Source organism: Lates calcarifer, linkage group LG3 (genome assembly GCF_001640805.2).
Source record: "Lates calcarifer isolate ASB-BC8 linkage group LG3, TLL_Latcal_v3, whole genome shotgun sequence".
NCBI classification, from domain to species: domain Eukaryota; kingdom Metazoa; phylum Chordata; class Actinopteri; family Centropomidae; genus Lates; species Lates calcarifer.
This window is the reverse complement of record NC_066835.1, coordinates 4,254,992-4,282,360: the sequence shown is the minus strand read 5'-3', so window position 1 is coordinate 4,282,360 and position 27,369 is coordinate 4,254,992. Positions and strand designations below refer to the sequence as shown.

At 40.2% G+C, this 27,369-nt stretch overlaps 2 protein-coding genes across 2 annotated transcripts; both read right to left on the bottom strand.

The window, feature by feature from the left end:
• Positions 1 to 23: 23 nt before the first annotated feature.
• On the bottom strand, positions 24 to 14,465 carry cpsf1 (cleavage and polyadenylation specific factor 1). Its single transcript, XM_018701326.2, is given in 42 exon segments — positions 24 to 253; positions 343 to 481; positions 606 to 735; positions 1,361 to 1,516; positions 1,608 to 1,655; positions 1,754 to 1,820; positions 2,170 to 2,346; positions 2,555 to 2,707; positions 2,860 to 3,001; positions 3,912 to 3,996; positions 4,949 to 5,039; positions 5,335 to 5,451; positions 6,264 to 6,416; positions 6,534 to 6,680; positions 6,767 to 6,805; positions 6,807 to 6,857; positions 6,989 to 7,195; positions 7,296 to 7,476; positions 7,575 to 7,714; positions 7,966 to 8,088; positions 8,090 to 8,145; positions 8,280 to 8,421; positions 8,573 to 8,752; positions 8,851 to 8,883; positions 8,885 to 8,947; positions 9,276 to 9,356; positions 9,466 to 9,540; positions 9,631 to 9,704; positions 9,804 to 9,855; positions 10,111 to 10,266; positions 11,294 to 11,381; positions 11,462 to 11,555; positions 11,658 to 11,768; positions 11,910 to 12,049; positions 12,178 to 12,324; positions 12,484 to 12,635; positions 12,728 to 12,808; positions 12,903 to 13,022; positions 13,024 to 13,037; positions 13,146 to 13,173; positions 13,278 to 13,443; positions 14,258 to 14,465. Coding segments are annotated over 41 exon segments (4,425 nt in total). The 5' UTR covers positions 13,422 to 13,443; positions 14,258 to 14,465; the 3' UTR covers positions 24 to 205.
• A 431-nt stretch (positions 14,466 to 14,896) lies between these two features.
• On the bottom strand, positions 14,897 to 25,187 carry parp10 (poly(ADP-ribose) polymerase family member 10). The gene is given in 12 exon segments (XM_018701327.2): positions 14,897 to 16,368; positions 16,458 to 16,632; positions 16,711 to 16,844; positions 17,783 to 17,798; positions 17,800 to 18,776; positions 18,848 to 18,974; positions 20,609 to 20,821; positions 20,928 to 21,946; positions 22,030 to 22,260; positions 22,364 to 22,606; positions 22,832 to 23,007; positions 25,039 to 25,187. Coding segments are annotated over 11 exon segments (3,609 nt in total). The 5' UTR covers position 23,007; positions 25,039 to 25,187; the 3' UTR covers positions 14,897 to 16,069.
• Positions 25,188 to 27,369: the final 2,182 nt, after the last annotated feature.

Here is a 27,369-nt window from a genome sequence, read left to right as displayed (position 1 = left end):
CAAATGAAAATCTGACACCAGGCTGGTGTATTTACTTTTACTGATTTTTTTTTTAATACAAAATATTCTAAGAAAACACAACTGCCATCTTTTTTTGTCGAACAAGTAAGAAAAACACAAATACGATTTTCACAGAGATGACTTAAACAAAACATGGGTTCCACCTGATATAAAACAGTGTTCAGTGGAGACGAGGGAATGTGGCTCAGAAATGAGCTGTTACTCTGTCGATCTCCAGGAGATCATCGAGGATCTAGAAGGAAAAGATGGATAAAGTGAAATCAGAGTGAGAAAATTAACTCAACTGCATTCTCTCTTCTGTTAGTCAGTCAGTGCGCTTACGATGTCTTGAGTGGTTCCAATCTTCTTGGCCAGCTCACTGCGCTCCATGGTGCTGAGGTACAGGTACTTGTTGAGGAGTTCTCCATCCAGGATGTTTCTCACAGCGTTCTGCAGGCTTCGTCTGTCACTGTGCAGCATTCTGCACACAGATACACATGAGACAATTAAGTCATCACACATCAAATATCCACTACTCAGTGATCCCAGCTCTGACCAGCGACGTCTAATACGTGAGCAGTAAAGTACAATAGGCAGATGTGGACCTGAAGGCCTTTGGGTTTAGACCAGCATGGTGAGGCAGCATGGTGGTCAGAGCGTTCTGTAACATCAGCAGTCGTCTGTAAGTCTTCTCCTGCATGGGGAGAAGCAAGCCCACTCCTCCATCTAGGGTTGCTATGGGAACACAGATAATAAACACGGTTTAGTCCACACTCAACATTTGGGTATTTGAAGGCTTCTTTCTAAAGGCTTTCAACCCTTAACCCTTACATGATTTTTAAAAGAGCGTGGCTAGATGTTCCTTTCTTAATTTACATAATGACCTAAATAGTACAAAAGTAGCTCAATTGTTATAAACCCCCACAGCTTGATTTTTACCTGCCTGATCAAATAAAGAGTAATCTAGGCAACAATGTGGTCTACCAAGGTGACCATGTAGTTGTTGTTTTGTTTCATGTTCTTGTAAGTGTGAGTATTGGTGTTCATCCACTTGTCAATTTGCAGACAACAAAAAGCATTAACTTTCTTAATCCAGTATAGAGAAATGAGTACTGCACCCTGGTGCCCTAGCATCTGATATTAAGCGGGGGAATTTTATTTTAACTGAACACACAGGATGATTACTGCACACATGTGCCTTGTGCTGATCATAAGAGGTCACTCTAAAATGTGCAGTTTCATATGCTGTTTACTGTACCAAATTATGAATATTGTCATATTTGGATCTCCCCACCTCACTGAACAAGCGTTCTTCCTCCTCACAAATCCTATCTGCAGATGTATGAGACTGGAGTCTTACCGAACCACGTGATGTGCTTGTTGTCCCAGGTCAGAGACTTCTTACTGCCAGCGTCCAGCGCTCCTCTGCATGGCATTCGCCAGAAAGTGTTGATGTGAGCTCCGGCGTTAAAGTCAGCTCGCCTCAGCAGACGCATTCCTCCAAAGCTCTCTTTAGCTGCAAACAGACCGCGAATCACATGACTGGCTGTGCATTTGATATTGAGTAACATTACATATGAATATGTAGTTCAAACAATATGACTTACCTTCAGGTAAATACATATATACATAGAGGTTCTTGTCTCGATCTGACACTGAAAGGAAAAGGAAAAGTTCATTAGAATAGAAGGTGTTTTTCTTTTTTTTTTCAAATGTAACTGAATTTTCTTCTAAAGGGCATTACAAACATTACCCAAGAATCCAAGCTGGTTGTTATCCACCATGAATTCAATGCTGTAAACCTCCAGGGGCTTTGCATCCTGGTGCCAAGACAATTAGAAAACAGTTAAATCCCAACAAAGGCAGCTACAGTCCCTGAATTATCTCCAGCTGCCAGAGCCGCTCCCCTTCAAGATTAACTCAGCTGAATCCAAATACCCACAAGAGACACACCGTCAATACTCACTTGTACATCTGAATCAATAAACACTCCACTGCTTGTACAGCAGCCCACAGGTTATAGTTAATCTCCCTTTACACTTGAATACAACACTGTCTGTAACTTCTCCCAGCCTCAAACCCTAACTCTGAGAACAAAGAATTCAACTTCTTCATTCAGTCTTAACTGTGTCTTTCATCAGTGAACTGCTTCAGTAGTTCATCACTCACTCTGCTGACGAGTGACAGTGTCTTGCTCTCCTCCTGGTAGCGGAGCAGGGAGATGCTCTTCATCAGGTCGGCGGCCAGGATGAAGTTCTTGATGCTGAACATCTGGTGGATGTAGAGCTGAGTGTCGATGAAAGCCATGCCCGTCAGGTCGTTGTCCTTCAGGACCCACAGGAAGATCTGCAGGGACACACAGGCCATCACACACTGCCTCGTTTTTGTTTTTCACCATTTTTTTAAAATCACAAATCTACACAAGATTCCACATTGTAAGAGCAGGTGAATTTCAAGTCCAATTTTGTTATTGTTCTCTAGCTAGACAAAGTGTGAGACAGCAGTGTTTTTTCTAATTCCAGCTAAGTGAATGCAGTTGTTGTGATGTTGAGACCTTCTGTCCGATGGCTGACACCAGGTATCCGTTGCAGTGACACAGAGCCGTCACCGGTCCCTTCTGCTCCTTCTCGTACAGCACTTTGAACTTGTTCTTGGTGAGGGGCTGACCTGGCTCTGGCACCACTTCGATCACATCCAGGATCAAAATCTGAACACAAGAATCAAACCTTTAAACGACTCGAGCAGAACAGCCGTATCTCTTCTTTACCGCCGGAGGAGACACTTTTATTTCTTATTTCCATCGGATGTAGTTACTGTGAATCCCGTTTATACAAACAGAGAAGAGTGTGTGCTGCTCACCCGGCCCCTGCAGGTGACCTCCTCCCCCTGCATCAGGCAGGTCCCCGCTGCGATGTAGCCCTTCAGCCCTGATACCGTCTCCTGACTCCTCAGTGCCACCGTCTTCATGCAGGTCACATGTTCCCACTCCTCCAGGTCAATCCTTATGGAGACAGAGAGAGGTGCGCTCACACTTAACAGCTTCTATCCACAATACAGTGCCTTCCTGTTTTAGGTTATTAAGACAATACAGTACAGTGTGTACACAGAATGTGGTACATGCCTAAAGCATACTTCTCCAAGGCTGTAAAATCATATAACTGTTAAAAAACAATTTTCCAAATGTAACAGGATCTGCATTAGAATCTAGCCACACCGTCTGCACCATCTGTATACAGATAACACAGGGTTATTATGATGTTTCTGCTTCTATGTTTTTTGGAAGACTTGTCATGTGAACTGTCACATTTATGCATTTTACACTGGCATAAAGCTTTAGCTGTCCCAGCTCAATATTACATGTCAGTAAACAGCAGGGCCAGAGTCTAACACTGAACCATCTCACCATACCACGATAATTCATCTAAATTTGTTCTGACAGAAAAACGATAATGATATATATTCTCACGCAATCTGTGCCCTGGCATCCGATGCTGAAACACTGCAAGCCAGACTTACTTATGTGCTTCAGCTCCTCACTGAAAAGCACTCACAGATAATTAATGATAATGCAGAGCAGATAAATGACCAGGGACTTGGACAAATGACCCAACGTTTCCAACTGATACTCGCTGAAATGAGGGAAAGCAGCCATGTGAGACTAAACTAATTGTCTACAACTTGGATAAATGACCTTAGGTTTTCAATTAACCCCTACAATTCTCTAACAGCAGCACACAGTCTCCAGGACAACCTGCTCCAGAGAAAATGAGAAAACAATGCTGGCAAAGGTTGTGTGGACCTCTTTATTCATAGGTGCCTAATGTTGATTGAAACAAGGCATTTCTATAGATTTTTTTAAACTGCACTTTTTTTCTTCAAAGAGGTGCGATGTATAAAGAAAACAGCCTCACCTCGTGTTGGGAATGGCCTCCCAGCTGACCGGAGAGATGAGCTGGATGGAAAACTTCTCCTGCTGAGGATTAATGTAACGTTCATCTGCAGGATGGCAGCAGAGAAGAACTAAGATATCTACATAGCATGCATTAAGATGAACAATAAACAGCTATATCAGCATAGTTGGCTAAAAGAAATCAATAATGGTCGAAACAGTGGCTAGAAGCTATTTATAAATGACTAAAATAGGTAAAAGAAACTGATAAATGGCTGAATTCTAATAACATTTTTAATACAGTTCTAACCTTCTAATAATATAAAAATAATAATTTTAATTCTAAATAGTAGCTATCAATTAATGAAAATACTGTACTAGCTCAAAGTAAAGATATATAATAGAAGCTAAAAGTAATTTATGAACAATAATGAAATATTTTGCTACAGAAACTTAATAATTAATTATTAATAATTAATTATTAATAATAATTATTAATAATAATTAATAAGTAATTGCTGAAGTACTGTGGTTAGTGTAAAGTATTGTATAATTGAAACTGTAGCTAAAAGTAATTAAAACAGTTGAGATAATTAGTTCAAGTTATACATCATAAATATTGAAACAGGTAAAAGAAATTCATTAATGGTTGATATCTCCAGCTTCTGGCAATCCAATCACACACTTATGAGAATACATTTGTCACAATAAACATCCTGTCTAAAATCCATTCTAAAGGGGAGCAACCTGATAGCTGAATAGTTAGGGTGCACAGCACATGGGTGTGAGTTCCCTGAACAGTGAGTCCCCAGTTCAACTCCCAGCCTCCCAGACCATTTTCTGCATGTCATTCCCCTGCTCTCTTTCCTTGCATTTCCTGTCTATCTCCACTGTCACTATCAAATAAAGGCATAAAAGCCCCAAAAAATACTTTTAAAAAATCCATTCTAAGGAAGACATCTGGAACATGCTGGATAAGGCCTGAATTCATCTAATAAGGCTGTGTGGGTGTGTCAGACCAGTGTAAACAATAAGTGTGTGCGTGTGTTCATGTCTGACCTCGCTCTATGACTTCATACTCCTTCTCCTCTCCAGTCATCCTGGGGATGCGAGTGCAGGGCTCTTTCACACTGGTGCACACAGCATACACCTGAGAAGGAAAAGTCCACAGTCACACGCAAAAACTTCACATCAAAGACTAATCCTTTCAAAGTCACCCTCATTGATTTTTTTTTTCCCCTCGCGCAGTAAGAAAACTTTAAGGCCAGGGGGGCTTTCATCTTCAACTTTTCAAAGCAACCCCCGATCGATACGCTTTTATTTTGCATCACGTTATGCAAGTGGAGGTGTGTGAGTCCAGGGAATGTGTTTCTGCTTGAATTTGTGTCACGTCGTGCTGCTTCGGTGCCTCTGGTGCTGTGTGGGCTGAGCGAGAGGAGCCTTGCCTTAGATTCAACGTGGTAGGAGACGTAGTGGACGGTGCACCTCAGTGGGATTTTTCTGACTGGCCAAGGGGCATCATAGGACAGATATGTGGGCAGGACACTGATCCTCAGCTCGCCCTGAGGAAAAAACACACACATTAAAAACTGTTAGAGGAACTAGAACTAGATGGAATAGGAAAAAGCAAAGGTTAACACAAATAAAATAAGCACCAGAAGGTGATCAGTGATGATAATCTAATTTTCAGAATAGCAGTTACAAGAATTTTACTTTCTAAAATTGCTGTTGCCTTGTTTGCTTTAGCTTTAGATAAGAAGTTGCCAAGTAGGACAAACAATTTTGAGCGTCCTTATGTCCTTATCATCACAGCAAAAGATGAACAGCGATGTTAGAGAATAGTAGTAATAGAGTTCTGTTATGTGCTGCTACACTGGTGAGAAAACAGCCTTCACAATCTGCAGCTTTAACAAATTCATTTTCAGATTATGAGTCAGTTTCCGACAACTGTGATTTATTATCAACTGCAACAATGGAGCGCTTTGAATTTGCTAAAGCTAGGATTTGTAGCTCTGACTGCTTCTTCCAGTGTTTTCAGGAACTAAGTTGAATAGTATTGTTACTGGATCCAGGAAACATGTTTTAATATTCATTTAAAGTAAATTTTGAAATGGGAACTCAGCATGGACAAAATGACCTCTGCTTCACTACTCTCTCTTCTTATCATTTTCAAAGACTTCTTTCAATATGCTTGACTACTGCTAAGAACATGATAATTTTTTAAAACATTTTCTCTGTGTGGAATTTTATCCAAATTATTATTTAAGTTATGTTTCAGTTCAGAGCGCAGTCTTACTTTACAGACGAGAGGAAGATGTTCTGATGTGGGAACACCTACATTATAACTCCCAGAGTGAGAGTGTTCTCTGTGTACCTGTTTGTTGAAGTAGAGGAAACCTTTGGGGCAGTTAATGTTGTGGAAGGGGGAGAAAGACTCGATAGAGCCATCAATGGTCATAGGGTGAAGCCTCATCGCTCCCCGAGAGGTAACCAGCATCCAGTGAGGAGACGGACCACAGATGAACACCTGTGTCAACAAGGAAAAATGACTTCGCTTATTCAATACATGACAGGGATGTCAAAAGATCTTGCATTGATAGGGCTGGAGTTCTGAAATACGTTCTTTAAAAATTGCCCTCCCTACCCCTGAGTATCCAGAGATGTCCTCAAAATATCGGAACCTGGCAATCCGACTTTTCACAGCTGAGCTCTCCTCGGTGGTGCCGCTCTCTGCCTTCTTATCTTTCTTCAGCTTTGATTTCTTTTCTCTGAAGTTAATGTTGTGGGGCACCTGTGCAGAGTAGAGTGACAGTGTTAAGATTCACTTCATCCAAAGCTCATCTGACTTAGTCCACCTTGATCAGTCTTAGTTCTTACTTTTTTGAAGCGGACTTTCAGGTTGTTTTGTGGCTGCTGCTTGATCATACGCAAACGCTTCGTAGATCAGAAGCTCCTGTTCCACATGAACCTAGAAAAAGAGAAGACATTTTGTCAAACTGTTTGTATTTAATGTACGTGTTTCATTTTCTTTTTATGAAGCACATCAATGTGAAAACATCAATGAACTCAGCACAAAGGGCCTCAAAGTACAAAACTCACCAGTAAATATGGTCTGCTGTGATTATTGCCGAGTGAAACCAAAGCCACCTCTTTGACTAGTGGGATCTCTCCTTGTCGTGTTACTTCCTCCTTTTTACCCTCCCCCTGTGTTGCTGATTGGCCAGAGGAACTGTCAACCAGCACCCTCTGTCCAACTGGGAAGTTCTTCACCAGGAACACCAAGCGCCAGTCTGGCAGCTGGTAAATCTGTTCAAATAATAAGCGAAGGAATAGCGTTTACATGCATTTTGTCACAGATGAATGCACTCTATACAATCTTATATCACATATGTCACATATTCCATACCTCCATGACACCATTCTCCCTGATGATTATGCACCAGTGTGTGGGCTCTGCTTTGCTTGAGCTTCCCTCACTTCCAGAGGGTGCTGGTGCTGCAGAGCTGCGGCTCATTTCCTCCTTCGGCGGTGCTGCGCTGGCGTTGGAGTCTCCGTACAGCATTTCCTCCTCATCATCCACCACGTTACTACACACACATTTTACAACAATCAGTCCTCAAATAAACAGGAGGGTCCCGCGGCTGGTTTGTGTGTGTTTCGGTAAGGAGGTGATGTGAATTCTCACCTGAGGTCCTGGATGATGGTCTCAGCCTCAGACTGACTCCTGATGCTGGTGTCCTCTTTGACGGAGCAGCTCACTTTGTTTTCTGTGGTGAACATGCCGCTCACATCCCGGTACGCGCACAGTGTGATCACACGTGATTGCTGTGCAATGAGAATCAGTTTTAGCCAAGTTAAATACTGTTATTTAAAAGCCTTGTGTAAACCTAGTTTCCAAATATGGGAGTGTAATGACACTCTGTTTATGCAAATAGCCCTCACTGAAACACAGAATCATATTTGTGGCAACGCTGCAACTGTGGACACCTTCATTTGACAGCTTCAGTTTGGCCAGCAGGGGGCGCATTTGTCCAATAAAACCCTACTGCGCAGACTGATGACTGAGATTTACTCACAGTTGGGATCTGTGGTTTCTGCAGAGCCAACCGATGTGTCTTCCCCATATACGAGTCAATCTTCAGCACAAACATGGTGACCACTCCCTCTGCAGTCATGATTACCACATAAGGGTCAGCCACAGGAGCAGTGCACTATGGGAGAGCCCAGGTCCACTGGGATGAAGTGGAGCTGTGTCACTGAAAGCAGGATTCAAAGAAAGCATGTCAGAGAAAGAGGCTGGCTGCATTAATGTTTATTGTACATATATGTCCTACTTCTATCACTGTTTGATACTTTCACACGTTTTTTCTGACTTTCTGTCTCATTTTACCTCCTTCCAGCAGTCGAATACCCATGGGTGAGACTTGGATGATGTATTTGTTGTCTCCAATGTTTCCAGCGAACACAGTGGGTCCCTGGGTGGCAAAACCACTGGTGTCCAGCTCCATGATCTCCTGACCAGTCTGAAGGATCTACACAAAAACACAGCCAACATCCAGATTATATAAAAGATAGTTTTGTTTTTTTTCCCTACAAAAAACAGTTCTATTTAAAACATTAATTTTTGTATTTCTTCAAATTAGAATTACAAGACAGCAGATGAGTACTGATGTGAGTTTTTACCATGGTGGAATCTTCTCTACTTAGAATGAGAAAGCCATGCTTCTTTGTATCATCCTCCAGGGGAGGCTCTGCCTTCTCCTCCTCCTCTTTCTCTTTCTCCTCCTTCTCTTTTTCTCCCTCTTCACCATCCTCACTGGTTTCCGTCTCTGCCCCGTCCTCCGAGTCGTCCGTTTTTACAGCCTGGGAAAGGACCAAGAAACATCTTACAGTTTAAAAAAAGTCACCATTCATGACTGACTCATGAAAATCTTAATCTATTAAGCAGAAATACACAGTACTTTTTTGTCTTCCTTGACTTCACTTGAGATGACCGGTCCACATGTCATGGCAACCTGGCAACTCAAATGTAGTGACTACTTGGGGACGGATGCTTCTCTGAGAACAGAATGAAAATGAATCAAAGCATTTGAAAGAAAGACGGGGAAAAAAAGAAACAAGATTCTAGCACTGTGACGCAAACATGCTTTTGCTCTGCACATTGAAGTGTGCCAACTTGTGTCTGGGTTGTTTACAGGCTACTCCGTCGATCTCTGAGGCAGCCCTGGTAGACTCAGACTTTACTATTGCACCGTCACTGGACCTGTGGCAGACGGGCCTCACGACCACAGGTTTTAGGACGGTGCAGAAACAATAATCATGCATGCACCTATCTAAGCACAAACATGCATGAAAACAACTGTCAAACTCAATGGGGAGGATTTACCTGAAGTACAGACAGTGCACCGTTCTTGCCGAAACCAGAGCACACAACAACCTCTAGGTCAGGTTCAGGGTTACTTTGGAACTGTGGGTAAGAGGACATCAGAGTCAGCAACCTCTAATACAATTCTCTGCTGAAGCATTAGCAGCACTAGCCAATCTACTGAGACTCTAGGTGCTTCAAATGTCTGTACCTCTTCTGACAAGAAAGCAGGTTCACCCATGGAGGCATTCGCACAAGGTCCAATGTTGAGTATGCTATCACACACCTGTAACAAAACACACATCAACAAACATCAGCCACATTCCACACAGATCTGCATTTCCATAAAAGCAATAAAGATTAAGGATTTTACTACCTCAAAAGAGTAGGTGGCCAGCTGAGTGCCTGACTGGGCCTCACTTCCATACACCTCAATCTCATCCACTTCATCTGTCAAAACAAAGGAGTTATAATGCTGTAACACAGACTGGCAGATCACACTCATATTTCTGGCACGTCAAACACATCAAAAATTTTATTGAAACACACCAGTCCAGTTGGTGGAGGATTCTACTCGCTTCTTTTTGCTCGGTGGTTCCTCCTGGAATTCATTAGCAGTGATTTAGAACAAAGAATATGTTGATAACAAGCTGTCAAATAAAGTAATCCTTTCAGTTACAGGGTGTGTTGTACACATTTACTTTGAAAAACTGACAAGTGCCTTATATAAACTAAGTGCTGCAATTAAAAAAAAAGAAGCATAAAGCCAGTGAAAATAAAAAAAGGCATTTCAGTGGTGCCTCACAACCACAACAGACTATATTAAAATTCACATTTTACACAATAGATGACTTGCCTGTTTGTCTTTATCCTTCTCTTTCTCTTTTTCTTTGTCTAACTTTTCTTTGCCTTCCTCTAGTGGCGTCTCCTGAAGTTTCTCTGTGTACTTTAGGAGCAGTGAGTTTCCAAGGCGGGAACCAAGGAAAAGGTAGCCGGGCTCCATGGTCACCATCTGGAGGAGGAAAGCCCACATTGTAAGGCATTAGTCTGCAAATCATCCATATCTAAATCCTCTAAAAGCTGACAAATGTAATATATATTCAGCATATATTTCATATCCTAAAGTGTCACATGAATCTAACTATAGGTTTTTGGTAAAGTCTGAGGACTTTTTTCAGATTTTTTTTCATCCCTTATTCGCTTTTTTGGTGTAAAAATTGTACTTTCTGCAGCATTCAGCAGCTTTAATCTTAAAGTACTGGTGTAAACCTCATGTCAGTCAAACTCTAATACCCCCTGCCTTTTGTGTTTTTCCACAGAAACACAAAAGAAGGGTGCACCCGGCAACCGCAAACAGCTGCTGCAATGTGATCCAATCGGCAAATGTTCACATCAATGTAAGTCCACTTGAGTGCCTGTTTTTGCCACTGACAGGCTCAACATTATGGATAAGATTCCTACAGATAAAGACCATTTTATTTAAGAGTAAGATCCTTTTAATCCAGTAATTTTACCTCACAGAACACAAGAGAAGCTGGAAATTCCACTGCCTTGGTCAGTTAGTTGGATTGTGTTTTTGTGTGACTTTCAGTGGCGGAAGAAGTATTCAGATCCTTTACATGAGTAAAAGTACCACACAATGACACTGACAAACTAACCCACTGAGGCAGCATCTCCTGTGTTCTGTGAGCTAAAATAACAGTTTTTGTCAATGGAATTTGGTAGCAATATAGATGTTACTGGTAAAACAAAAAAGATCTTACTCTTTAATAAACAAGGTCTATCAATATAGAGGTCCTATCCATAATGTTGAGCATGTCAGTGGCTAAAACATGAACTTTAGTGGACCTACACTAATGTGGACATTTGCCCACAGTCACATTGCAGCAGATGTTCATTCTTACTCAATACTGCACCAGTTTCAAAGATTTTTGTCAATGGGAAAATAAGGCCCAGGTTCAAAAATACTGGAGTTCTCTTTTAACTTGACTTCCTGTATTATCACACCACTTTTGCTCACCACTACAAGCTCAACTTACGCAAGTTGTCAAGACGCTGGCAGCAGCTTTGTCAAAGTGGAAAGCCCGGACACTCCTCATGCCATCAGTAATGAGGGTTAACACGTAACTGCAGGACAACAAGAAAATACTCAGAGAGGAATAATAAACTGTCAACACTGTGTTTTATTGGTACTTTCAGTGACTCACATTTCTCCTCCTTTCAGAGAGATGACCATCTTGTCATAGGCAATAAAGTCAGACTGGGAACAGTCAAGTGTGAGCTTCACTTCATCCTGTATACCTGTATTACCAGAACACATGAACATCAAACACTATAACGTGGTGCAGAACTTAATATGGCTTAATATAGCTTAGGTGTGTGTTTTCAGATCATAATGCTTACGCAGTGGGAAGGCTGTGGTTCCTGTTGTCTGAGAATTAAGAGAAACTCCATATGGTGGAACACTCTGGTTCAAATACAGCAATGAATTCACAGCAAACACCACCACACCACCTAGAAAGATTCAATATGTGATCAGAATCTTCAGGAGCTGCACCACAAAAATTTTGACAAACCCAACACACACAACAGACATTATCTTCATGTGGGAACAGATGATAAGTAGTATAAAAAGAGAGAAATCACTGCGCTCACCAATGGGTTTGGGAACAGCCATAACTTGTGTACAGTCAAAAGGCAGATTACTGAGAGACCAGATAACAGGATGGACCTTCTGCATGATGTTGAGGGAGATGGCGACGATGCTGCAAGTGTCCTGACGCACAGCCACGCGTCTGACAGAGAGACCAAGAAGTTAAATGCTGAATCAAAAAAGAAGTCAATATTTTTGGCAGCTCAGAATATCAAAAACGAAAAAAAAAAAAAAAAGCTGCAGTAATAGCTGATGGTGTGTTGGACTGACCCAGGCCACGTTTGGTTGGGCTCAAACAGGATGAGCAGTGTGGGCTCATAGTAGCCATGCAGGAACTTCATGTCAATGATGTTCAGCAGCTTCTCATCCAGCTCACGGACATCAATGATGTAGCTGGGCAGGAAGCTGGATTTAGGTCTGCAGATGAGATACACAGACAGTGTTGTATTCAGCATGGCCAGACAACTTTTGATAGCAGCAGGATAAAAGCAGAAAAGTTTAGTTTTTGGGACACAGGTGCCCAACAGATACTAAAAGACGTCAATAAGCAGAATGTATGGGGGAACGCAGGCATACCCTTCTCCAACTCCACCTTCCTGTTCATCAGTTAGAGTGTCCTTTCTGAACGGCAACACCACAAGTTTGGTGCCATAAACGAGCATTACCGCACAGCGATTCTCTGGATCTACACGGACAATGGGGATATGTACATTTTGTACAAAGCCATCCTGAAAATTGAACAGGAGTCCAAATTAGTTAAATAATTCATTCACCTTGTACATTTAGACAGGTATTTATCTATGTCCTTGCAGCTACATACTCGGAGTTCCGGCTCCTCAAAGTAATGAAGAGACAGCGTCTTGAGGTCATGTGTCCCGGGGTCGTACTCCACTACAGACAACTGATGAGAGAACAAACCCATCCAGAGATCAGTCAAAAGCAGTTTTAGGTGGTTAAAAATTCCTCTAGGCAGTGCACAGCTTAGACGGTAATACCTTAGCATCTTTGAAACTGAGAAGGAGTGCATCTCTGCTGGCTCCCACAAGCTGCACACTGGCCATGGACATGACATTGCCAAAGAGAGAAAAGGATGCCACCTGCTCAAGCTTCTCCTTTACGAGATTTGGAATCTGCAGGAGGAGGACAGAGTGAAGTGGGACTACAAATACACTCACATAAGTTCATGTAATTTATCTTTTGTCAATTTAGTTTGCTTTGCGTTTGATGTCTTAACCTACCTGAAGACTTGTCAGCCTTTGATGTACTCTGGAATAATGACAGATATGTTACACATGTCACATGACACAACCCGAGCCCACATTTTAAAATTTGATAGAATGAAACGAGCCAAGTGGAAACTTGAGAGTTACCTCCACATCGTGGATAATCCTGTAGACAAAGAGTTGAGATGTTCCAGCGACAACCAGGTTCTTCTCCTTACTGGATATAAAGTTGCAGTAGACAGAAAACTCCACTGCAGTGGGAGTGTGAGCTTGTCTGTAGACGGCATACATCCTGAATAGTTGCCCTCAGCATCTGAACAGGTGACAACACTCATGTTAAGAACTCTACACTTTGCCACTGCTCAGTTTAAATACATACCATAAACCAAACCCTTATCCTCCAAGTCTTTCTCCAGAGTAAACTGGAGTGAGTAGTGGTAACTGGTGGGCTGTGTGAAACAATACTGAACTAAGATTTAGTTATTTAGAGAATAGTGAGGTTAATAATCTACATGCTGAATTAAACATAAGACTCCATCGTTCAAAAAAGGTTGTGCTTTATTTCATGCTACGTATTGTTACTGAAATATTGATTGAACTATTAGCTTTTGTACTTAGGTTTTGCTTAACGTTACCATTCCAGTAAACGTCTCATTGTCTACCGCCCTCGGACTGCATTTATAGATTTACATGATACTATCTTTAGCTGTGGCTGTTTAACACATTAAGTTTAAGCACTGCTTCAGGAATTCGTGATACTGATATAACAAATGATGCTCCCATGCTATCCCAGCTATCTTATTATTTACCAAATGTGCCGTTAGCGTTACGTTTTGTTTGAAACGTTAGATTATTATCTTTCAATTTGGTTAGCTAAGTCACTTTAATGAAACGTGCAAGTGGCAATAGCTGTCCAGTCATGTTGTTATGACCAATGCGTGCCCCCGACTGCTAAGAGTTAGCTTTGGGTAACGAATGTATGTAAAAGCCGGTAACGCTGGTGATATTAGCAACGGGCTAACGTCCTGTTTGCAGCTAGCATGTTAGCTAGCATGGCACAGTATCTGCACCTGACTAAAGCCTTTTAGCAAGTCTTTGCAAATTATGAATTAAACTTGTCAACGTACCTACAACAAACAAGTTATCAGAGTTTGTAGCTTTATTGTTCCTTCCTCTGTTCACATTTAGGGTATCATACTTTGTGGTTTACTAACTTAAGCTATCTGCCCAACGGCCAGGCAAGCTAGCAGTTAGCCGTCGTTGTGTTGTGGCTGTGCCAGTCGTCTTCTTCGGCTTTCCTTTTTCCGGCAGACTAGCTCCTCCGAAGCGTATTACTGCCCCCACAGTTCAAAATCTTAATAAAAGCCAGAGTCCACAAGTATGTTTGTCCATTTCTAAAGTAGAAAACATGCAGTTCTTCAGTATATTTAATGTCAGGACACATGGGGACAGTATCAGGAATAGTCAGAAAAATTCTTACAATATCAACATGTTTATTACATAATTCAAAGTACTGCAGATAAATAATTGTTTAAAAATAAAGTCTTCGTAAGTGAGGCTGAGGATCCACCAGGCCATCTAGAGTTCAGGGCAAAATGTCAAGTAGTTTAATCTCTTTAATTTTACCTCTCTTCTCTTACAATTTCATTAAGTTGCAGTTCTGCACATAAAATTCTGTATGATGCAATTCAATAAAAAGTGTACAAATTACATTCAGCTTCACTTAAATTTAGCAAGAGAAAAAACAAAGCAGAAAAAGCTGGACATTAAAATGGCACTTTCTTTTAATTAATCAGAACAGTAGTGAAATCATAGGCCCAGAACAGATTTATGTATAAAGTTGAATGATACTTCTCCAATATAGAGGAAAACAGGTTGGTAGTTATGACTTTAGCATGTTACCTTTTTCTTTTCTGGGGGCTTGCTGTAAACACTAATTTTACCCTACACTCTCCTGCCATTCAGTAACCATGTGGACAAACTGTGCAACCTGTGTTTACTTCACAAAGTAAGGAACAGTGGGACTGGAATATGAGAATCAAGCTTCATCATGGTTTGCACATGGTACACAAGGCTTAACTCAGATTATTTGATTAAAATAATGTACATTCATTCAAAGTGCACAGTAGATGTGACAGATGTGCATGGCTTCAAATTTACAACAGAGTAATGATTCTGTAGCTTGAAAAACCAACAGTTATTAGCTGCACTGTGGTAAAGAATAATTCTGGTTATTATCACAATAGGCCTAATAGGCCTGCTGCTGTTCTAACATAGTTACTATGTTAAGGGGCTGTTCTCAGACCAGTTAACTATTCTTATGTGGCCAAAAGAAAAACCTGCACATTCTGGACACTACAACTGAACCTGAAAGTAAATATATAAGGTCATCAAACTTTCTGGACGCACAAACTAATAAATGGGGAAAATATTTCACATTAGCCTCCTGGAAAAGGTTAGATTTTAAACCAAAACTGTCAGTTACATTCACATTAATACAGTAACCTGGATGAAGAAAACCCCAAAACCATGGTTGAAAATCACAATTACAACATAATTTGGATTCTTCCAAGTTTAAGCAAGGAGAGTAAACATTAGAGTGTATGATCTCTGTCCACAAGTACAAAATTGACTGTTGCATGTAAAATGTCATGCAATTACTGCCAAGTCACACCTGGCACAGTGACCCTTTATGTGCTGAAAGGGAATGTTTAAAGTTACTTAATCAAATGTGTTTGAGTTTCTCTTGATCAGACTTAAGAAGAACAGAAAATAGAGCAACTGATGAAACAGCAAAGTACTTGATAAAATTTTGATCAGCAAAGTAAAAAAAATACCAACTGTACACTATAACACATTAGCCCTTTATAAATCAAATGCACTTTTTAAAATCAAGGCAACACATTAAAAGCAGTTTGTCTAATGGCTAATCGGTTTCCTCAGCGATGGATTCTCTGACATGTGATGAGATATTCTGGAATAGCTTGTGTATCGTTGAAGATGACGAACATTGACGGCTTGGTAATGTCATCTGTCACACTGTCGTATCTGAGGGGAATATCACCGGTCTCCTTCAGCGGGGCGGTCTTCATCGAATGGCAGCCTTTAGTATAGTCCCCTGTTAGAACCTTCGACACAAAAATAAACTTGTGTCCGTCTGCATTTGGGGGTGAATATTGATCCTGAACAGACAGCGAAGAGTTGACAGCAAAATACACCCCCTGACCATAGACGGTGGCTGTGTGGAGAAACCATGATGTCAGGGATTAATGACCAAGATGAGACAAACAGAGTCTAAAAACAGAACACTGTTATTCAAAAACGTACCATTCTTTCCACAGAAGCTTCTGTTGAATCCATGAACACATATCTCTTTCACACTACTCTCACTTGTGCCATGGTAGAGAGTCCGTTCAACCTCTGGGTATGTGGCACGCTGCAGAATGCTCGCCTTCTTTAACTTGTACTGATTGTACAGCAGTCGATTCATGAGCTTCTCCACCTGGAGAAAAATGTCTGTGTTATTTCAGACATGCCACATAATTTGTTACAAAACATGTAGGTTTTCACTTATTTTCACCTGTATGATTCTGATCTTGCTGTGGTATTCCTGAATGGTCTCATAGAAATTCTTCACCACATTCTGAAATTCATCAGATTCCTCATCGACTTTGGTTGCTTCGGGCAGGTTTGACAGCAGAGAGTATTCCTCCTCTGTTAACAAATGATTGAGTATTTAGCATCATTTAGTTTTTAAGACTAGAATTATTTTTTTTAATCACTCATATCATTTATAAACACAGATATGGAGTCCCAAAGCTGACAAAAGGCAGTAAAAGATTATCAGACAGGTCAACAATATATTTAAATATGTCTGTGACTAATACTGCTATTAAAGTAATAATTATTCATATACTGCACTGTATACTGCTGTAGTTTTTTTTAATGACTAGCAACAAGTCTAGTAACTTTGTGGGCAGACTTTAACCCCTTTCCCCTGAGGATCCCCACTGTTCGCCCGGGTAAACTACTTCTGCTTTGTTAAAGATAAGGTAGGTAAATTTAACTTGACTATTTGAGTTTTACTTGTTTCTCAAAATACAGAGTTCGTTTGAGTGAATCATACTTCCATCTTTACAAGAGCTGGCACAAATGCATGCACACTGATGTGCTGACAGCAGCTTGAAAAATGATAAGGTTATAAAGCTTGCTAGAGTCAGTCACATCTAGTTTGACTTTGACTGTTAACTTTAATTTAAAAAATGGATATATGTGAATACAGTATGTATGCTATGACTTCACTAATATGCAAATTAGTGTATGATTTCATCTAGCAATATCTTATAAAGCTGGCTTTAGCTACATTCCATTGATAATAGTTGGCTACACTGCTAAGAGGCTTTAAGTTTAGATTGACATTATGAGAAAAAATACTTAACGATACAAATTTACAAAATGTCATATAATCAAGTCCAAAATGGATTTTCACTTTGGTCCTTGAGGAAGACAATAAAAGAAAGTGACAAAAACGATTATGTTTTCAAGACAGATGCATGGTGTCTGCATTAGCTAGCTTTTCTATGTGTGGGACACCACACATAGAAAAATAATTCTGTATAGTTGAAGCTCCAGACCTCTAAAGTTTCATTTACCTGGTACATCCTGATTCCAAATCTCCTAACTCCAGCAGCTTCCTGGAGATTTTCACAGATTTCCCAGAAGCTATGTTGTATTCCTGCATCTTTTCAAAGTTGATAATATGGGGCTGATTGTCTAGCAAGATATCAACAGTCTTCAGCTTCATCCTCCAAGCATTCTCGATGAATACTGTGGCATCAGGTGAAAATGGAGTCGTGTCTGAGGAGGTGGGATCATGCACCACCCACTGAACAGTCTTCAGGATTTCCCGGTTGGGTACAGAGTTGGTGATTTTCTCCAGCAGCAGCTTTACATCCCACACTCCTCCAGTCACAAAGTCCTTGAATCCAGAAACAGTGATTATGGTGCCCTGAACTTGAATCTCGACTGCATGCTTCCTCTTGATCATCTCCAGACACTTCCTGTGGTAATCGGACATGTTCCTCACACTCCTGTGCTCGAGTTTTTCTTCGACTTGTCTTTGGGTGACCTTCTTCCCAAAGGCTATGTCCACCCGAATCAGATCACAGCTATAGCCTGCAAACACATTTATCTGGATGGTGTTGGCTGCTTTGATGGCCTCCTGTAAGGAAACATCGCTGCTCTTTTTCTGCTGATTGGCTTGGGGGTTCTTAGTACAGCTAGGGGAGCCTTCATTTTGTATCATTTTTCTTGACAGCTCCAAGGCTTTTTTCAGCTGTTCCTCCTCATCCTCCACGGTCCAGTGGCTTGACTCCATCGAGTACTGAATGGCTAGAGATAGCTGAGCTTCCTCATCCAGATTGCTCGAAAGGCCCAGAGCTGACCCACGCACAGCATTCCCCTCAGTGGAGGTCTCGGAAGCATCAATTATTATCACATCCTGCTCCTGGTCTGTCAGGCTGGTCGGTTCATCTGCTGTGTACAGGTCCATATTATCTGTGTCATCGAGCTGGTCTGAGTTGGACACACCCTCCTCGACTCTTTCATCAATGGCTGAGACGATTCTCTTTGCTTCCTCTAAAAGACCTATAAAGAAGTAAACAGATTCTTTCACACTGCACAGGACCATGAGAAGTTATTTAAGAGATAGATACTACCTTTATCAGGAGCTCCACTATAGTCAGTTTGCATTGAATCTGCTTTTAACTCCTGTGCAGGACCATCCACAGGCACTCCCTGAAAGTTTTGGTGAGACATCATCTTCCATGCAGTTTCAAAAATGTCCTGGAATAAAAAAGAAAAAAAAAATCAGTTAACACTGTATGTTTCTTCTGCAAGGAATCCTGAATTACTGAATTACCTGAAATACTTCATTTCATGTTAAGTAGCAGTTTCTGACTTTATGCTATGAATACTGTAATAAATATGTCTTGCATATTGAAATGACAAATTCAGTGGTTTTGCAAAAGACAGACCATTAATTACTAAAGGAGAATACTTCACAGTTACTGATAATACATTTTAGGACTTTCTACCTTTCTGAGAGGCAGGAGGGAAAACGTGTAACATTTTGGTCTTAAAGAGAAAAATCTAAATGAATAATGAAATGATTTTGGTAACTGAGTAGAAGGTATTTGTTCACAAATCTTTGGGAGACAGGGGCAGAGCAGTGACCTTGTTTTATTTAGTTTTAATGTCTGCACTTCCATTGCTCACCAAACATACTGTCAGTGATGATATTTCATCAAAATGGCTGGCTGCTGTTTATTCATTTTATTCAGTTAGAGTGATTCAGGTGTTAAACATGATGAGGCATTTGACAGCTGGTGTACCTGGAGTTCCACAATTACAATAAACAACTGATCAGAAATACAGCTGGCTTTATACAGCAATACAATGCCATGAAAGGAATAATTTGATATTTCAAGACATGCTTATTTACTTAAAGAGAGTTAGAGAGTTATAACCTGCACATATAACCTAATGTAAGTTAATTATGAGGCTACAGTCGGCAGCCAATTAGTTTAGCTTAGCAAGACATAAAGTCTAGAAACAAGGGAAAACAGGCTCTGTCCAAAAGTAACACACTATAAAAAACAGAAATTGGGGTTTTACAGGTAATATGTGCTAGACTGTTTCTTGGCCAGGTGCAGCGATTCTCTTGGCAAGATAGGTGAACTATCACAAAAAAGATGAACTATTCCCATAAAAAAGTCACTTTATCACTGTGCGGTAAACCCGTTGCAGGACTTATTTTTAAAACTCTCCATTGTTAATGAGTGCAGGGAACTGTAAAGCTGCAGTATGACATGAGACTGGAGAGTGAGTAGCAGAAAAGCATCACATTTACATGCTACACTGTGTAAAACATATAGATATGGTAGGTTTTTTTTTCATTAAAAGGTTGCTGTTTTGCATCACATTCATTCAACATGTTAGATGTCAGTTTCCAATTACCAGACTCAGAAAGTGCAGTGATCAATCTCAAAGATAAACCACTAGTATGTTATTTTTAAATGATACAATATGTAACATGTCCACCTGCTCACCTGAATTTGGTCACTCTACTATCTTTGGAAATACATACTTTGTTTTTTAATACATGTGGCCAGTGAGCTCAAGCTGAAAACCAAAACAGTAAGAAAATAGAGTACAGCAAAGAGAAACCATTCAGCAGACAGGACTCGTTCAGAAAAACAGTAAACATCAGCGTTTTACTTCTGTCTTGTGTCTGCTGTTAACTCAGCCTCAGGCAAGACTGTGTAGTTTCAAGGTAGACAGCTTGTCAAGAAGAATGACAGCTGGAATAACTGGCTGACTGAGAGGATATGTGGAAGAGTAAAGCTGCATATCACAGCCTCAAAAAAGGTGAACACAAACAGTAACAAAACTTTGGCTTTGCTCTGCCATTATATTACCTGGTGAGGCAGGGGTTCCCAGGGGACGTACTTAGGGCTGATGTAGACCTGAAACTTTGACTCCATCTCATTCAGGATGCTCTTGCACTCTGCCTCGCCTAAAAAGCGGGCCACTCCTGGGGCGTTTACTGTGATGGTTCTGGTGCAGATAGAGGACACAACACCTTGCAACACCTCCTCAGCCATTTGACAAGCAACAGCGTGGCCATGGATCTATCAGGTACATAGAAAAAATATGAGATGATACGACAACTATTTTAAAACTGTAGCAAATGAATGAACCTGAAGAAACAACATCCAATGACATACCACCACATACCTTTAACCCACAGACATCCTCAGCCTCTAGTGGAAAAATAGACACTTGGTCCATATCAGCCAACAGCTGATGACAGTGGATCTGGATGTATTTCAGCATGCCTGGCTCCATAGAGATGACTGTCTCCCTTTCAATGGGTGTTGTAAGAAACTGCAGGATTGCAGCCTGCTTCTCGCTCTCCATCCCTTTCAGAGTTAACACATCAATATTCCCTCCTCGTTCTGACACCTTTACAGAGGAGAAGCCCAGAGCCTGTAGGAACTCAGACCACTCTCTGCAATATAACATGCCCTCATATTCTGTGTCCAACGGTACCCTGAAGTGGCACAGTTGGGATTTTAAAAAGCTACATGCCTGCTGAGCCGAGTTCTGAGATAGTGATGTTACCAAGACTTTAGAATCTGATACAGAGTACATTGTGGGTGACCCAGTTTGATTCATGGTCTGCAGTAGTCGCTCTTTAACATCTTTTCTTGCAAGGAACTGAGCCTTTTCTGGCTCAAGGGTGAAAGTGGTTTCAGCAATATTGCAGAGAAAGTCTGAGACAGTGTGTTTTATCTGCTCCAACTTTTGTCTCCCGGTTCCTACAATGTGAACACCATCATCTTTAATCTGTATGGTGAAATCTGGGTGAGTCTTTTTAATGTTCTGTGGAAGAGGGCTACGTTGAAACAAAGCAAGTTTTACTGGGTCAGCAATAGCAATATGATGTGATAGTGTGTCTGTATCCACAGTTTGATTCTCCATCACTTCCTCAGTTGCCTTCTCTACCACCACATGGGCAGCAGCAGGCTCTGAGGTCATCTGACAGGAGGACAGACTGCTGGCATTGACCACTAAGGGAGGACTGGTCTGCATCTGAATATCACTCAGATCCTCAGAGTTTCTCTCAGTCGTATCTTGCCTTTCAGAGTTTTGTGATGTTACTTCTTCTGTTGGTTGAAGAAAGTCAAAGTATGGCTTCACTACTAAGTCAGCACCTTCCAGTTTGTGTTGGTGATCCAGGATGGGGCCCAAAGCTGTTACAAGAAATACAGTTTGTTTACTAAGAAAACTGTAACTAAGTAAATGAGTTTTAAAGGGTGTACAGTGCAAAACTTACATTCATGGTTGACAAAGGACACCTTTGCTGTACCCTCTGATAGCATGGTGACCTCCTTCACCTTCTGAGCCCCACCTCGCTTGCTCTCAAAGTAAAGATTGAGTGTGTCTGGAGTGGTGCCAGGGTGCAGGTTCTCCACTAAAACAGAGTCAGTTTGCTCAATCTGCTCAAGTGTCACCTTGGCCCCATCCAGTCTCCTCTTGGAGATCTTCTCACTAAGCTTTTCGAAATCTACACAGTAAAAACAGACAATGACAGCCAGAACATTTGGAAATATTTTCAGAAACTTCAGTACGTTTCTGAGAAAAAAAGAACATATGTGCATGTAATGGACCTTTCGAGAGGGGTTGACTGAGGTGAATGAGGATGAAATCTCTCCCCGGTAAGGGTTGCAGTTTGTAGTCTGGCATGTTCAAGCCCATCATGTTCTCCACATAGAGCTCTATCATCTCAGTGAGGGTGCTGGGGTTGATCCCCCGCAGCAGCAGTCTGCATGGGTCCTTTGAGGGAGGCTTTCTCACACTCAGCTCGACATTATGCAGAACATGGTGCCCTTTAGCTAGCACTCGGGCTGCAGCTGTCAAATGATCAGAACAAAAATACAAGAATTAGTATACAGTATATTAATAACAAATTACTGCACTGTCTCCGCAATATGATGCTTTGTTTTGAAGGAATTTGGATTAAAAAAAAAAACAGGAAATATTTTGAAAGCAGCTCATGTTAAAGGCTATCAAATCACAGATAAATATGACAACACTTGTAAAATGTCCAAGACAGTTATGCCGTGTTTTCTGCTTGCCTTCTGCGTCTTCAAACACCAATATGGCACGGCCATCCTTCTTCTCCACAGAGATAAGTGGGCCTCCCCCAGAGCGCCGCTTATTCTCGAAATACAGAGACAGCAGTTCCTCATCCACATCTTTGGGCAGCAGCAGCACCTCCACTGTCCTCTCCTCCGGGCTTTCAACTGGCATACTGAAAAATACAGAATATATATAGGTAGGTCTTAGTCAGTTGAAGTCGTTCTAACATGTCACAAGTCTTTATTTACATCTTCCTAACTGACTGTAACACATGCAGCCTAGGTTTTTACAAAAGACACCACTTTCCCAAACATTCGCTTGTTCCACCTTTTCAATGCGAGGATGTACTCATTTTCTGGTTTATATCACTGTAAATTAAACATCTTTAGGTTTTGAAATGTTGAAAAAAAATCAATGAGTGATTTAAATGTGTTAGCGTGAGCTTTGAGAAGTTATAATGGGATATTATTTACTATTTCCTGACATTTTTCAGACCAAATTATATGACAAAGGCAGATTATTCCATATTGTAAATAATGCAGCCCTACATATAACACTATGTCAAAATTCTCATATGAAGAAACATGGTCCACATGGTTTCCCGCATTTACATGAATAATAATATGCAAAACTGTACCAAAAGCTGTCATAGTATGAGATCTTCCATTGTTACGACCATATGTATTGGGAAAATGACCGAATTTTACTGTGGTAAAACATGAAAAATTGCATTTGATGTGATAGTACAGTCATGAATTTTCCATTTTACAATGTGATTTTGAATACCTTGATACATATCTGTACATCAATAACAAAATTATGCTGTGTTAATTACTGCAATAATTATGTTGTGCATATTGCCTACTCCCTAGATGTAACACTGTTCAGTTACAGTTGTCCTGCAGCTCAGTATTGTCCTTGAGCTGATTTGAATTCCATGTGATTTAACTGACCATTCCAACCATCCATCCTATGCTGCTTATCCTTTAAGGGTCACACAGGCCTACAGCCAATCCCAGCTAACACTAGGCGAGAGGTGGAGTTCCTGAACCAGTCTATTGCAGGGATAACTGACTATTCATACTACAAAATTTTAACATACTTCCACACAAAAGTATAATGTTTCTAGAATATCCACAAGCAGTGTAATACAAAGTGGACATATTAAACATTGAATGCTTCTGTGTTGATTTAATCCAGTTTAAATGCTTTAATCAAACACACTATTGAACTTTAACAAGTACAACTCTCATAAACATATGGACAAGATCACACTATGTTCCCTTGTGACAAAAGAAATAAAGTCTCAGTCTATGAGTGTGTTTACATGTAGGCTACATGAGCATCTAGGTTTGGATCATATTTGGGAATGTGGTATTTACATGGAACAAGAGAAACCTTATTGGTCTTTGGACCTGTATTCATATTCTCATTTCTGTACCAACTTATTTACCTCAACAGTTAAGAATGAACACTATTTGGTATCTGACTCTGTATTTGTCCGATTCATCATCATATTTCTTCTTTTTCTGTTTAACAGAAACTAAATAGAAGTTTAACTAGTGCACAACTTGGGTTGATGGCATACCTGCTAGCATGGCAGATACTGATAAGAAATCTGGAGAGGTGTTCTGGCTTCTGCTTGCGTTTTCCTCGTAGCATATTCAGGTCTTTAAAAACCTTTGCTGTTTACATAACCAGCATACCCCAAAGACCTCATCATAACCAGGACACTTGTAAACACACTTACTACTTTGTAATAAACCAAACATTTCAATGTGATATGTGTTTAAGAAGTTGATTGTGGCTTTTTTTTTACGTGTAGGTGGTGAGAGTTTGTAGTCTGTCATGACAGTGATTATGGCCTACACATATCCCGCAGAAAGCTCGGCCTTTGAAACACATACAGTATATTAGGACCTAAACGTCGAGGTGGTGTTTTCAAATTCGCTACAATAAACATTTCCCACCATGTTTCAAAACGGGGTCAGTGTAGCTCTGTTAGTTGTCGTTTTTTTACTGCGTAGTTTTCCAGAAGTTCGTGTACGTTATCTGCTCTGTCATTTACTTGAAAGTGAAACCAGTAGCAGTACCGTTACCATGTTGAGACACTGACCCTGTAGTTCGTCGCGAAAGATTTATATTTTGGCGACAGAACAGGCAAACACAACAGACGCAGACGTTTTTATAGAGCATTTCTTACCTGTGCTACAAGGAAACCATTGGCTCATGAATTAGTTTCGTCTAAACGGGTTGAACCGGAGACTCTGAGGACTTCCTTGTTGTGCTGCTTGTTGAACGGCGGGTGGCGTCATCACCTGCACGTGTTAAAGGGGAACAACCAGTTTAATAAGTCATCATGGTCTCTGTAGTGTCAGCTGTAATATTTATACTGCCTTCATTTATAAATGTCAACGAATTATTCAAGTAGCAGGAAATATATTAGCTTCAATATCTTGAATACTTTACATATGATGTATGTATGTGTACATCACTCTACTGTTGCATCTGGTATATCTGAGGCTAATTTTAATCATTCTATGTACTGCTGGGTAGTTTGTGAATTTCCCTCCCAGGGATCAATAAAACCTACATTGTAATTATACATCATGATTTATTTGTTAATTATATTTTGAATTGTTAATCTGAATCTGCAAAAAACAATACAAAAAAACAAAGTCATCAAGTAAGCATAACAGAGTAAAAAGTATAACATGTGCCTCTGGATTGTAGTGGAGTCGAAGTTTAAAGTGGCAGAAAATAGAAAGACTCAGGTGAAGCACAAGTACTTTAAAATTGCTCTAAAGTACAGACTTTGAATAAATGTAAATGTACTAAATGTGTTTAAATTTACCCTCTATAATTTCTTTCTTTCTTTCTTTCTTTCTTTCTTTCTTTCTTTCTTTCTTTAAGTAAAATTCTAAATGCAGGACTTTTAATTGTAATAGTCTATACTGTATTTACAGTGTGATATGAGGGTCTGAGTACTTATTCCATCACTGCTGATTGAACGGAATCAGAATATACAATACATGAGCACATGTCAACACCATATGATTATGATACTTGTAAAATCTGAATGGAAGCTGTGCTGTATAATGGCTGAGTTATTGGCAGGGGTGAATGAGGCTCTTCAGCACTTACATGCATTTTATAACTCATAAAAGCCATCATTTGATCAGTATGGCACAGCGAGAGGTTTTAGCTGTATCATATCGAAACCACTGATTTAAAGTGTGGGTACAATGGTAGTAGCACGGACTACATGATTTTAATGCTGCTATAACTCAATGTATGTGTGCTATCAGTATGAGATTATATGGCTGATCAGTGTACAGTACTAAGCATTAAGTAATAGGAATGGATTTTGTAATGTATATAATGGGTGAGTTGCACATACAATGGCTGCATGTCCAATAGACCTCCATGCACTATAACCTATGACATAATTATACAAGCTTATACTGTATTTGATGGATTGATTCCATTCCGAGTGTTAACTTTTGGACTGTATAAGTCATGAGTGTATAATAAACACATGCAATCCTGTTGGCTGTAATGCAAAGTATAACAAGCAAACAACAAAAAAAATCATTCATAAACTGTACACCTCATCATTTACATGTGATTGAACTGTGTGCAGTGTGAAGCATCTGGCAAATCTAATCCTTTTAAAATGTATACATGCGACAGGATATAACAGGAGTCCAGCCAGCTCGACTCTATTTCATTTCTCCTCAACTATAAATATTTTTATTATAAGCTTATGTGTGATTGATCAGCGTGCCAGATATGCTCAGATGCAGCTAATCAATGTGCAATACTGAGCATTTTGAAATATGATTGGCGTGATTTATATAGAAATAAACTGGTGGTTAAGCAGACTCCATACAGTTCAGTGCATTCTATAGCTCATTACCTTTCCATGTCTGTTATCATGATCTTATACATAGATAATCAGTAGGCCAAACTGAAATTTTAATGTAACATGTACAGTGCATAAAGGCTGAACTATAAATAAAATGGGAGTGAATAGGACACCATACCCTTTAATGCAACCTTGTAATAATTCATTATTCTTTTGTTTGAAATACATTTGTGAATTTTATGGATAAGATACAAAAACAATGAGTGTCTGGGGCATAGAGAAACCTTTAAAATTTTATATGTTATTATTACAGAGTGTGAGCGCTGATTCAGCAACCATACTAATTGCAATAATTTGTGAAAATGAACAAGTCTCTCCCACAGCGGCCACAAAACAGCTGTACCGTGAAGTCAAGCTGTGAAAATCTGAGCTGCTTCATCATAAACAAAAAAACAAAAAAAAAAAAAACAACCAAAAAAAAAAAAAGAAAAGAAAAACACACACACACACACACACACACACACACACACACACATACACACACACACAAAGACAGTAAATGTGTTGCAGCATCCAGGGCCACTTCTCCAGGGATAACAACTGTAGCTTAGATAATCTCATTTCAGCACACCATTTTAAAAGACAAACATCCTGTTGAAACACAGT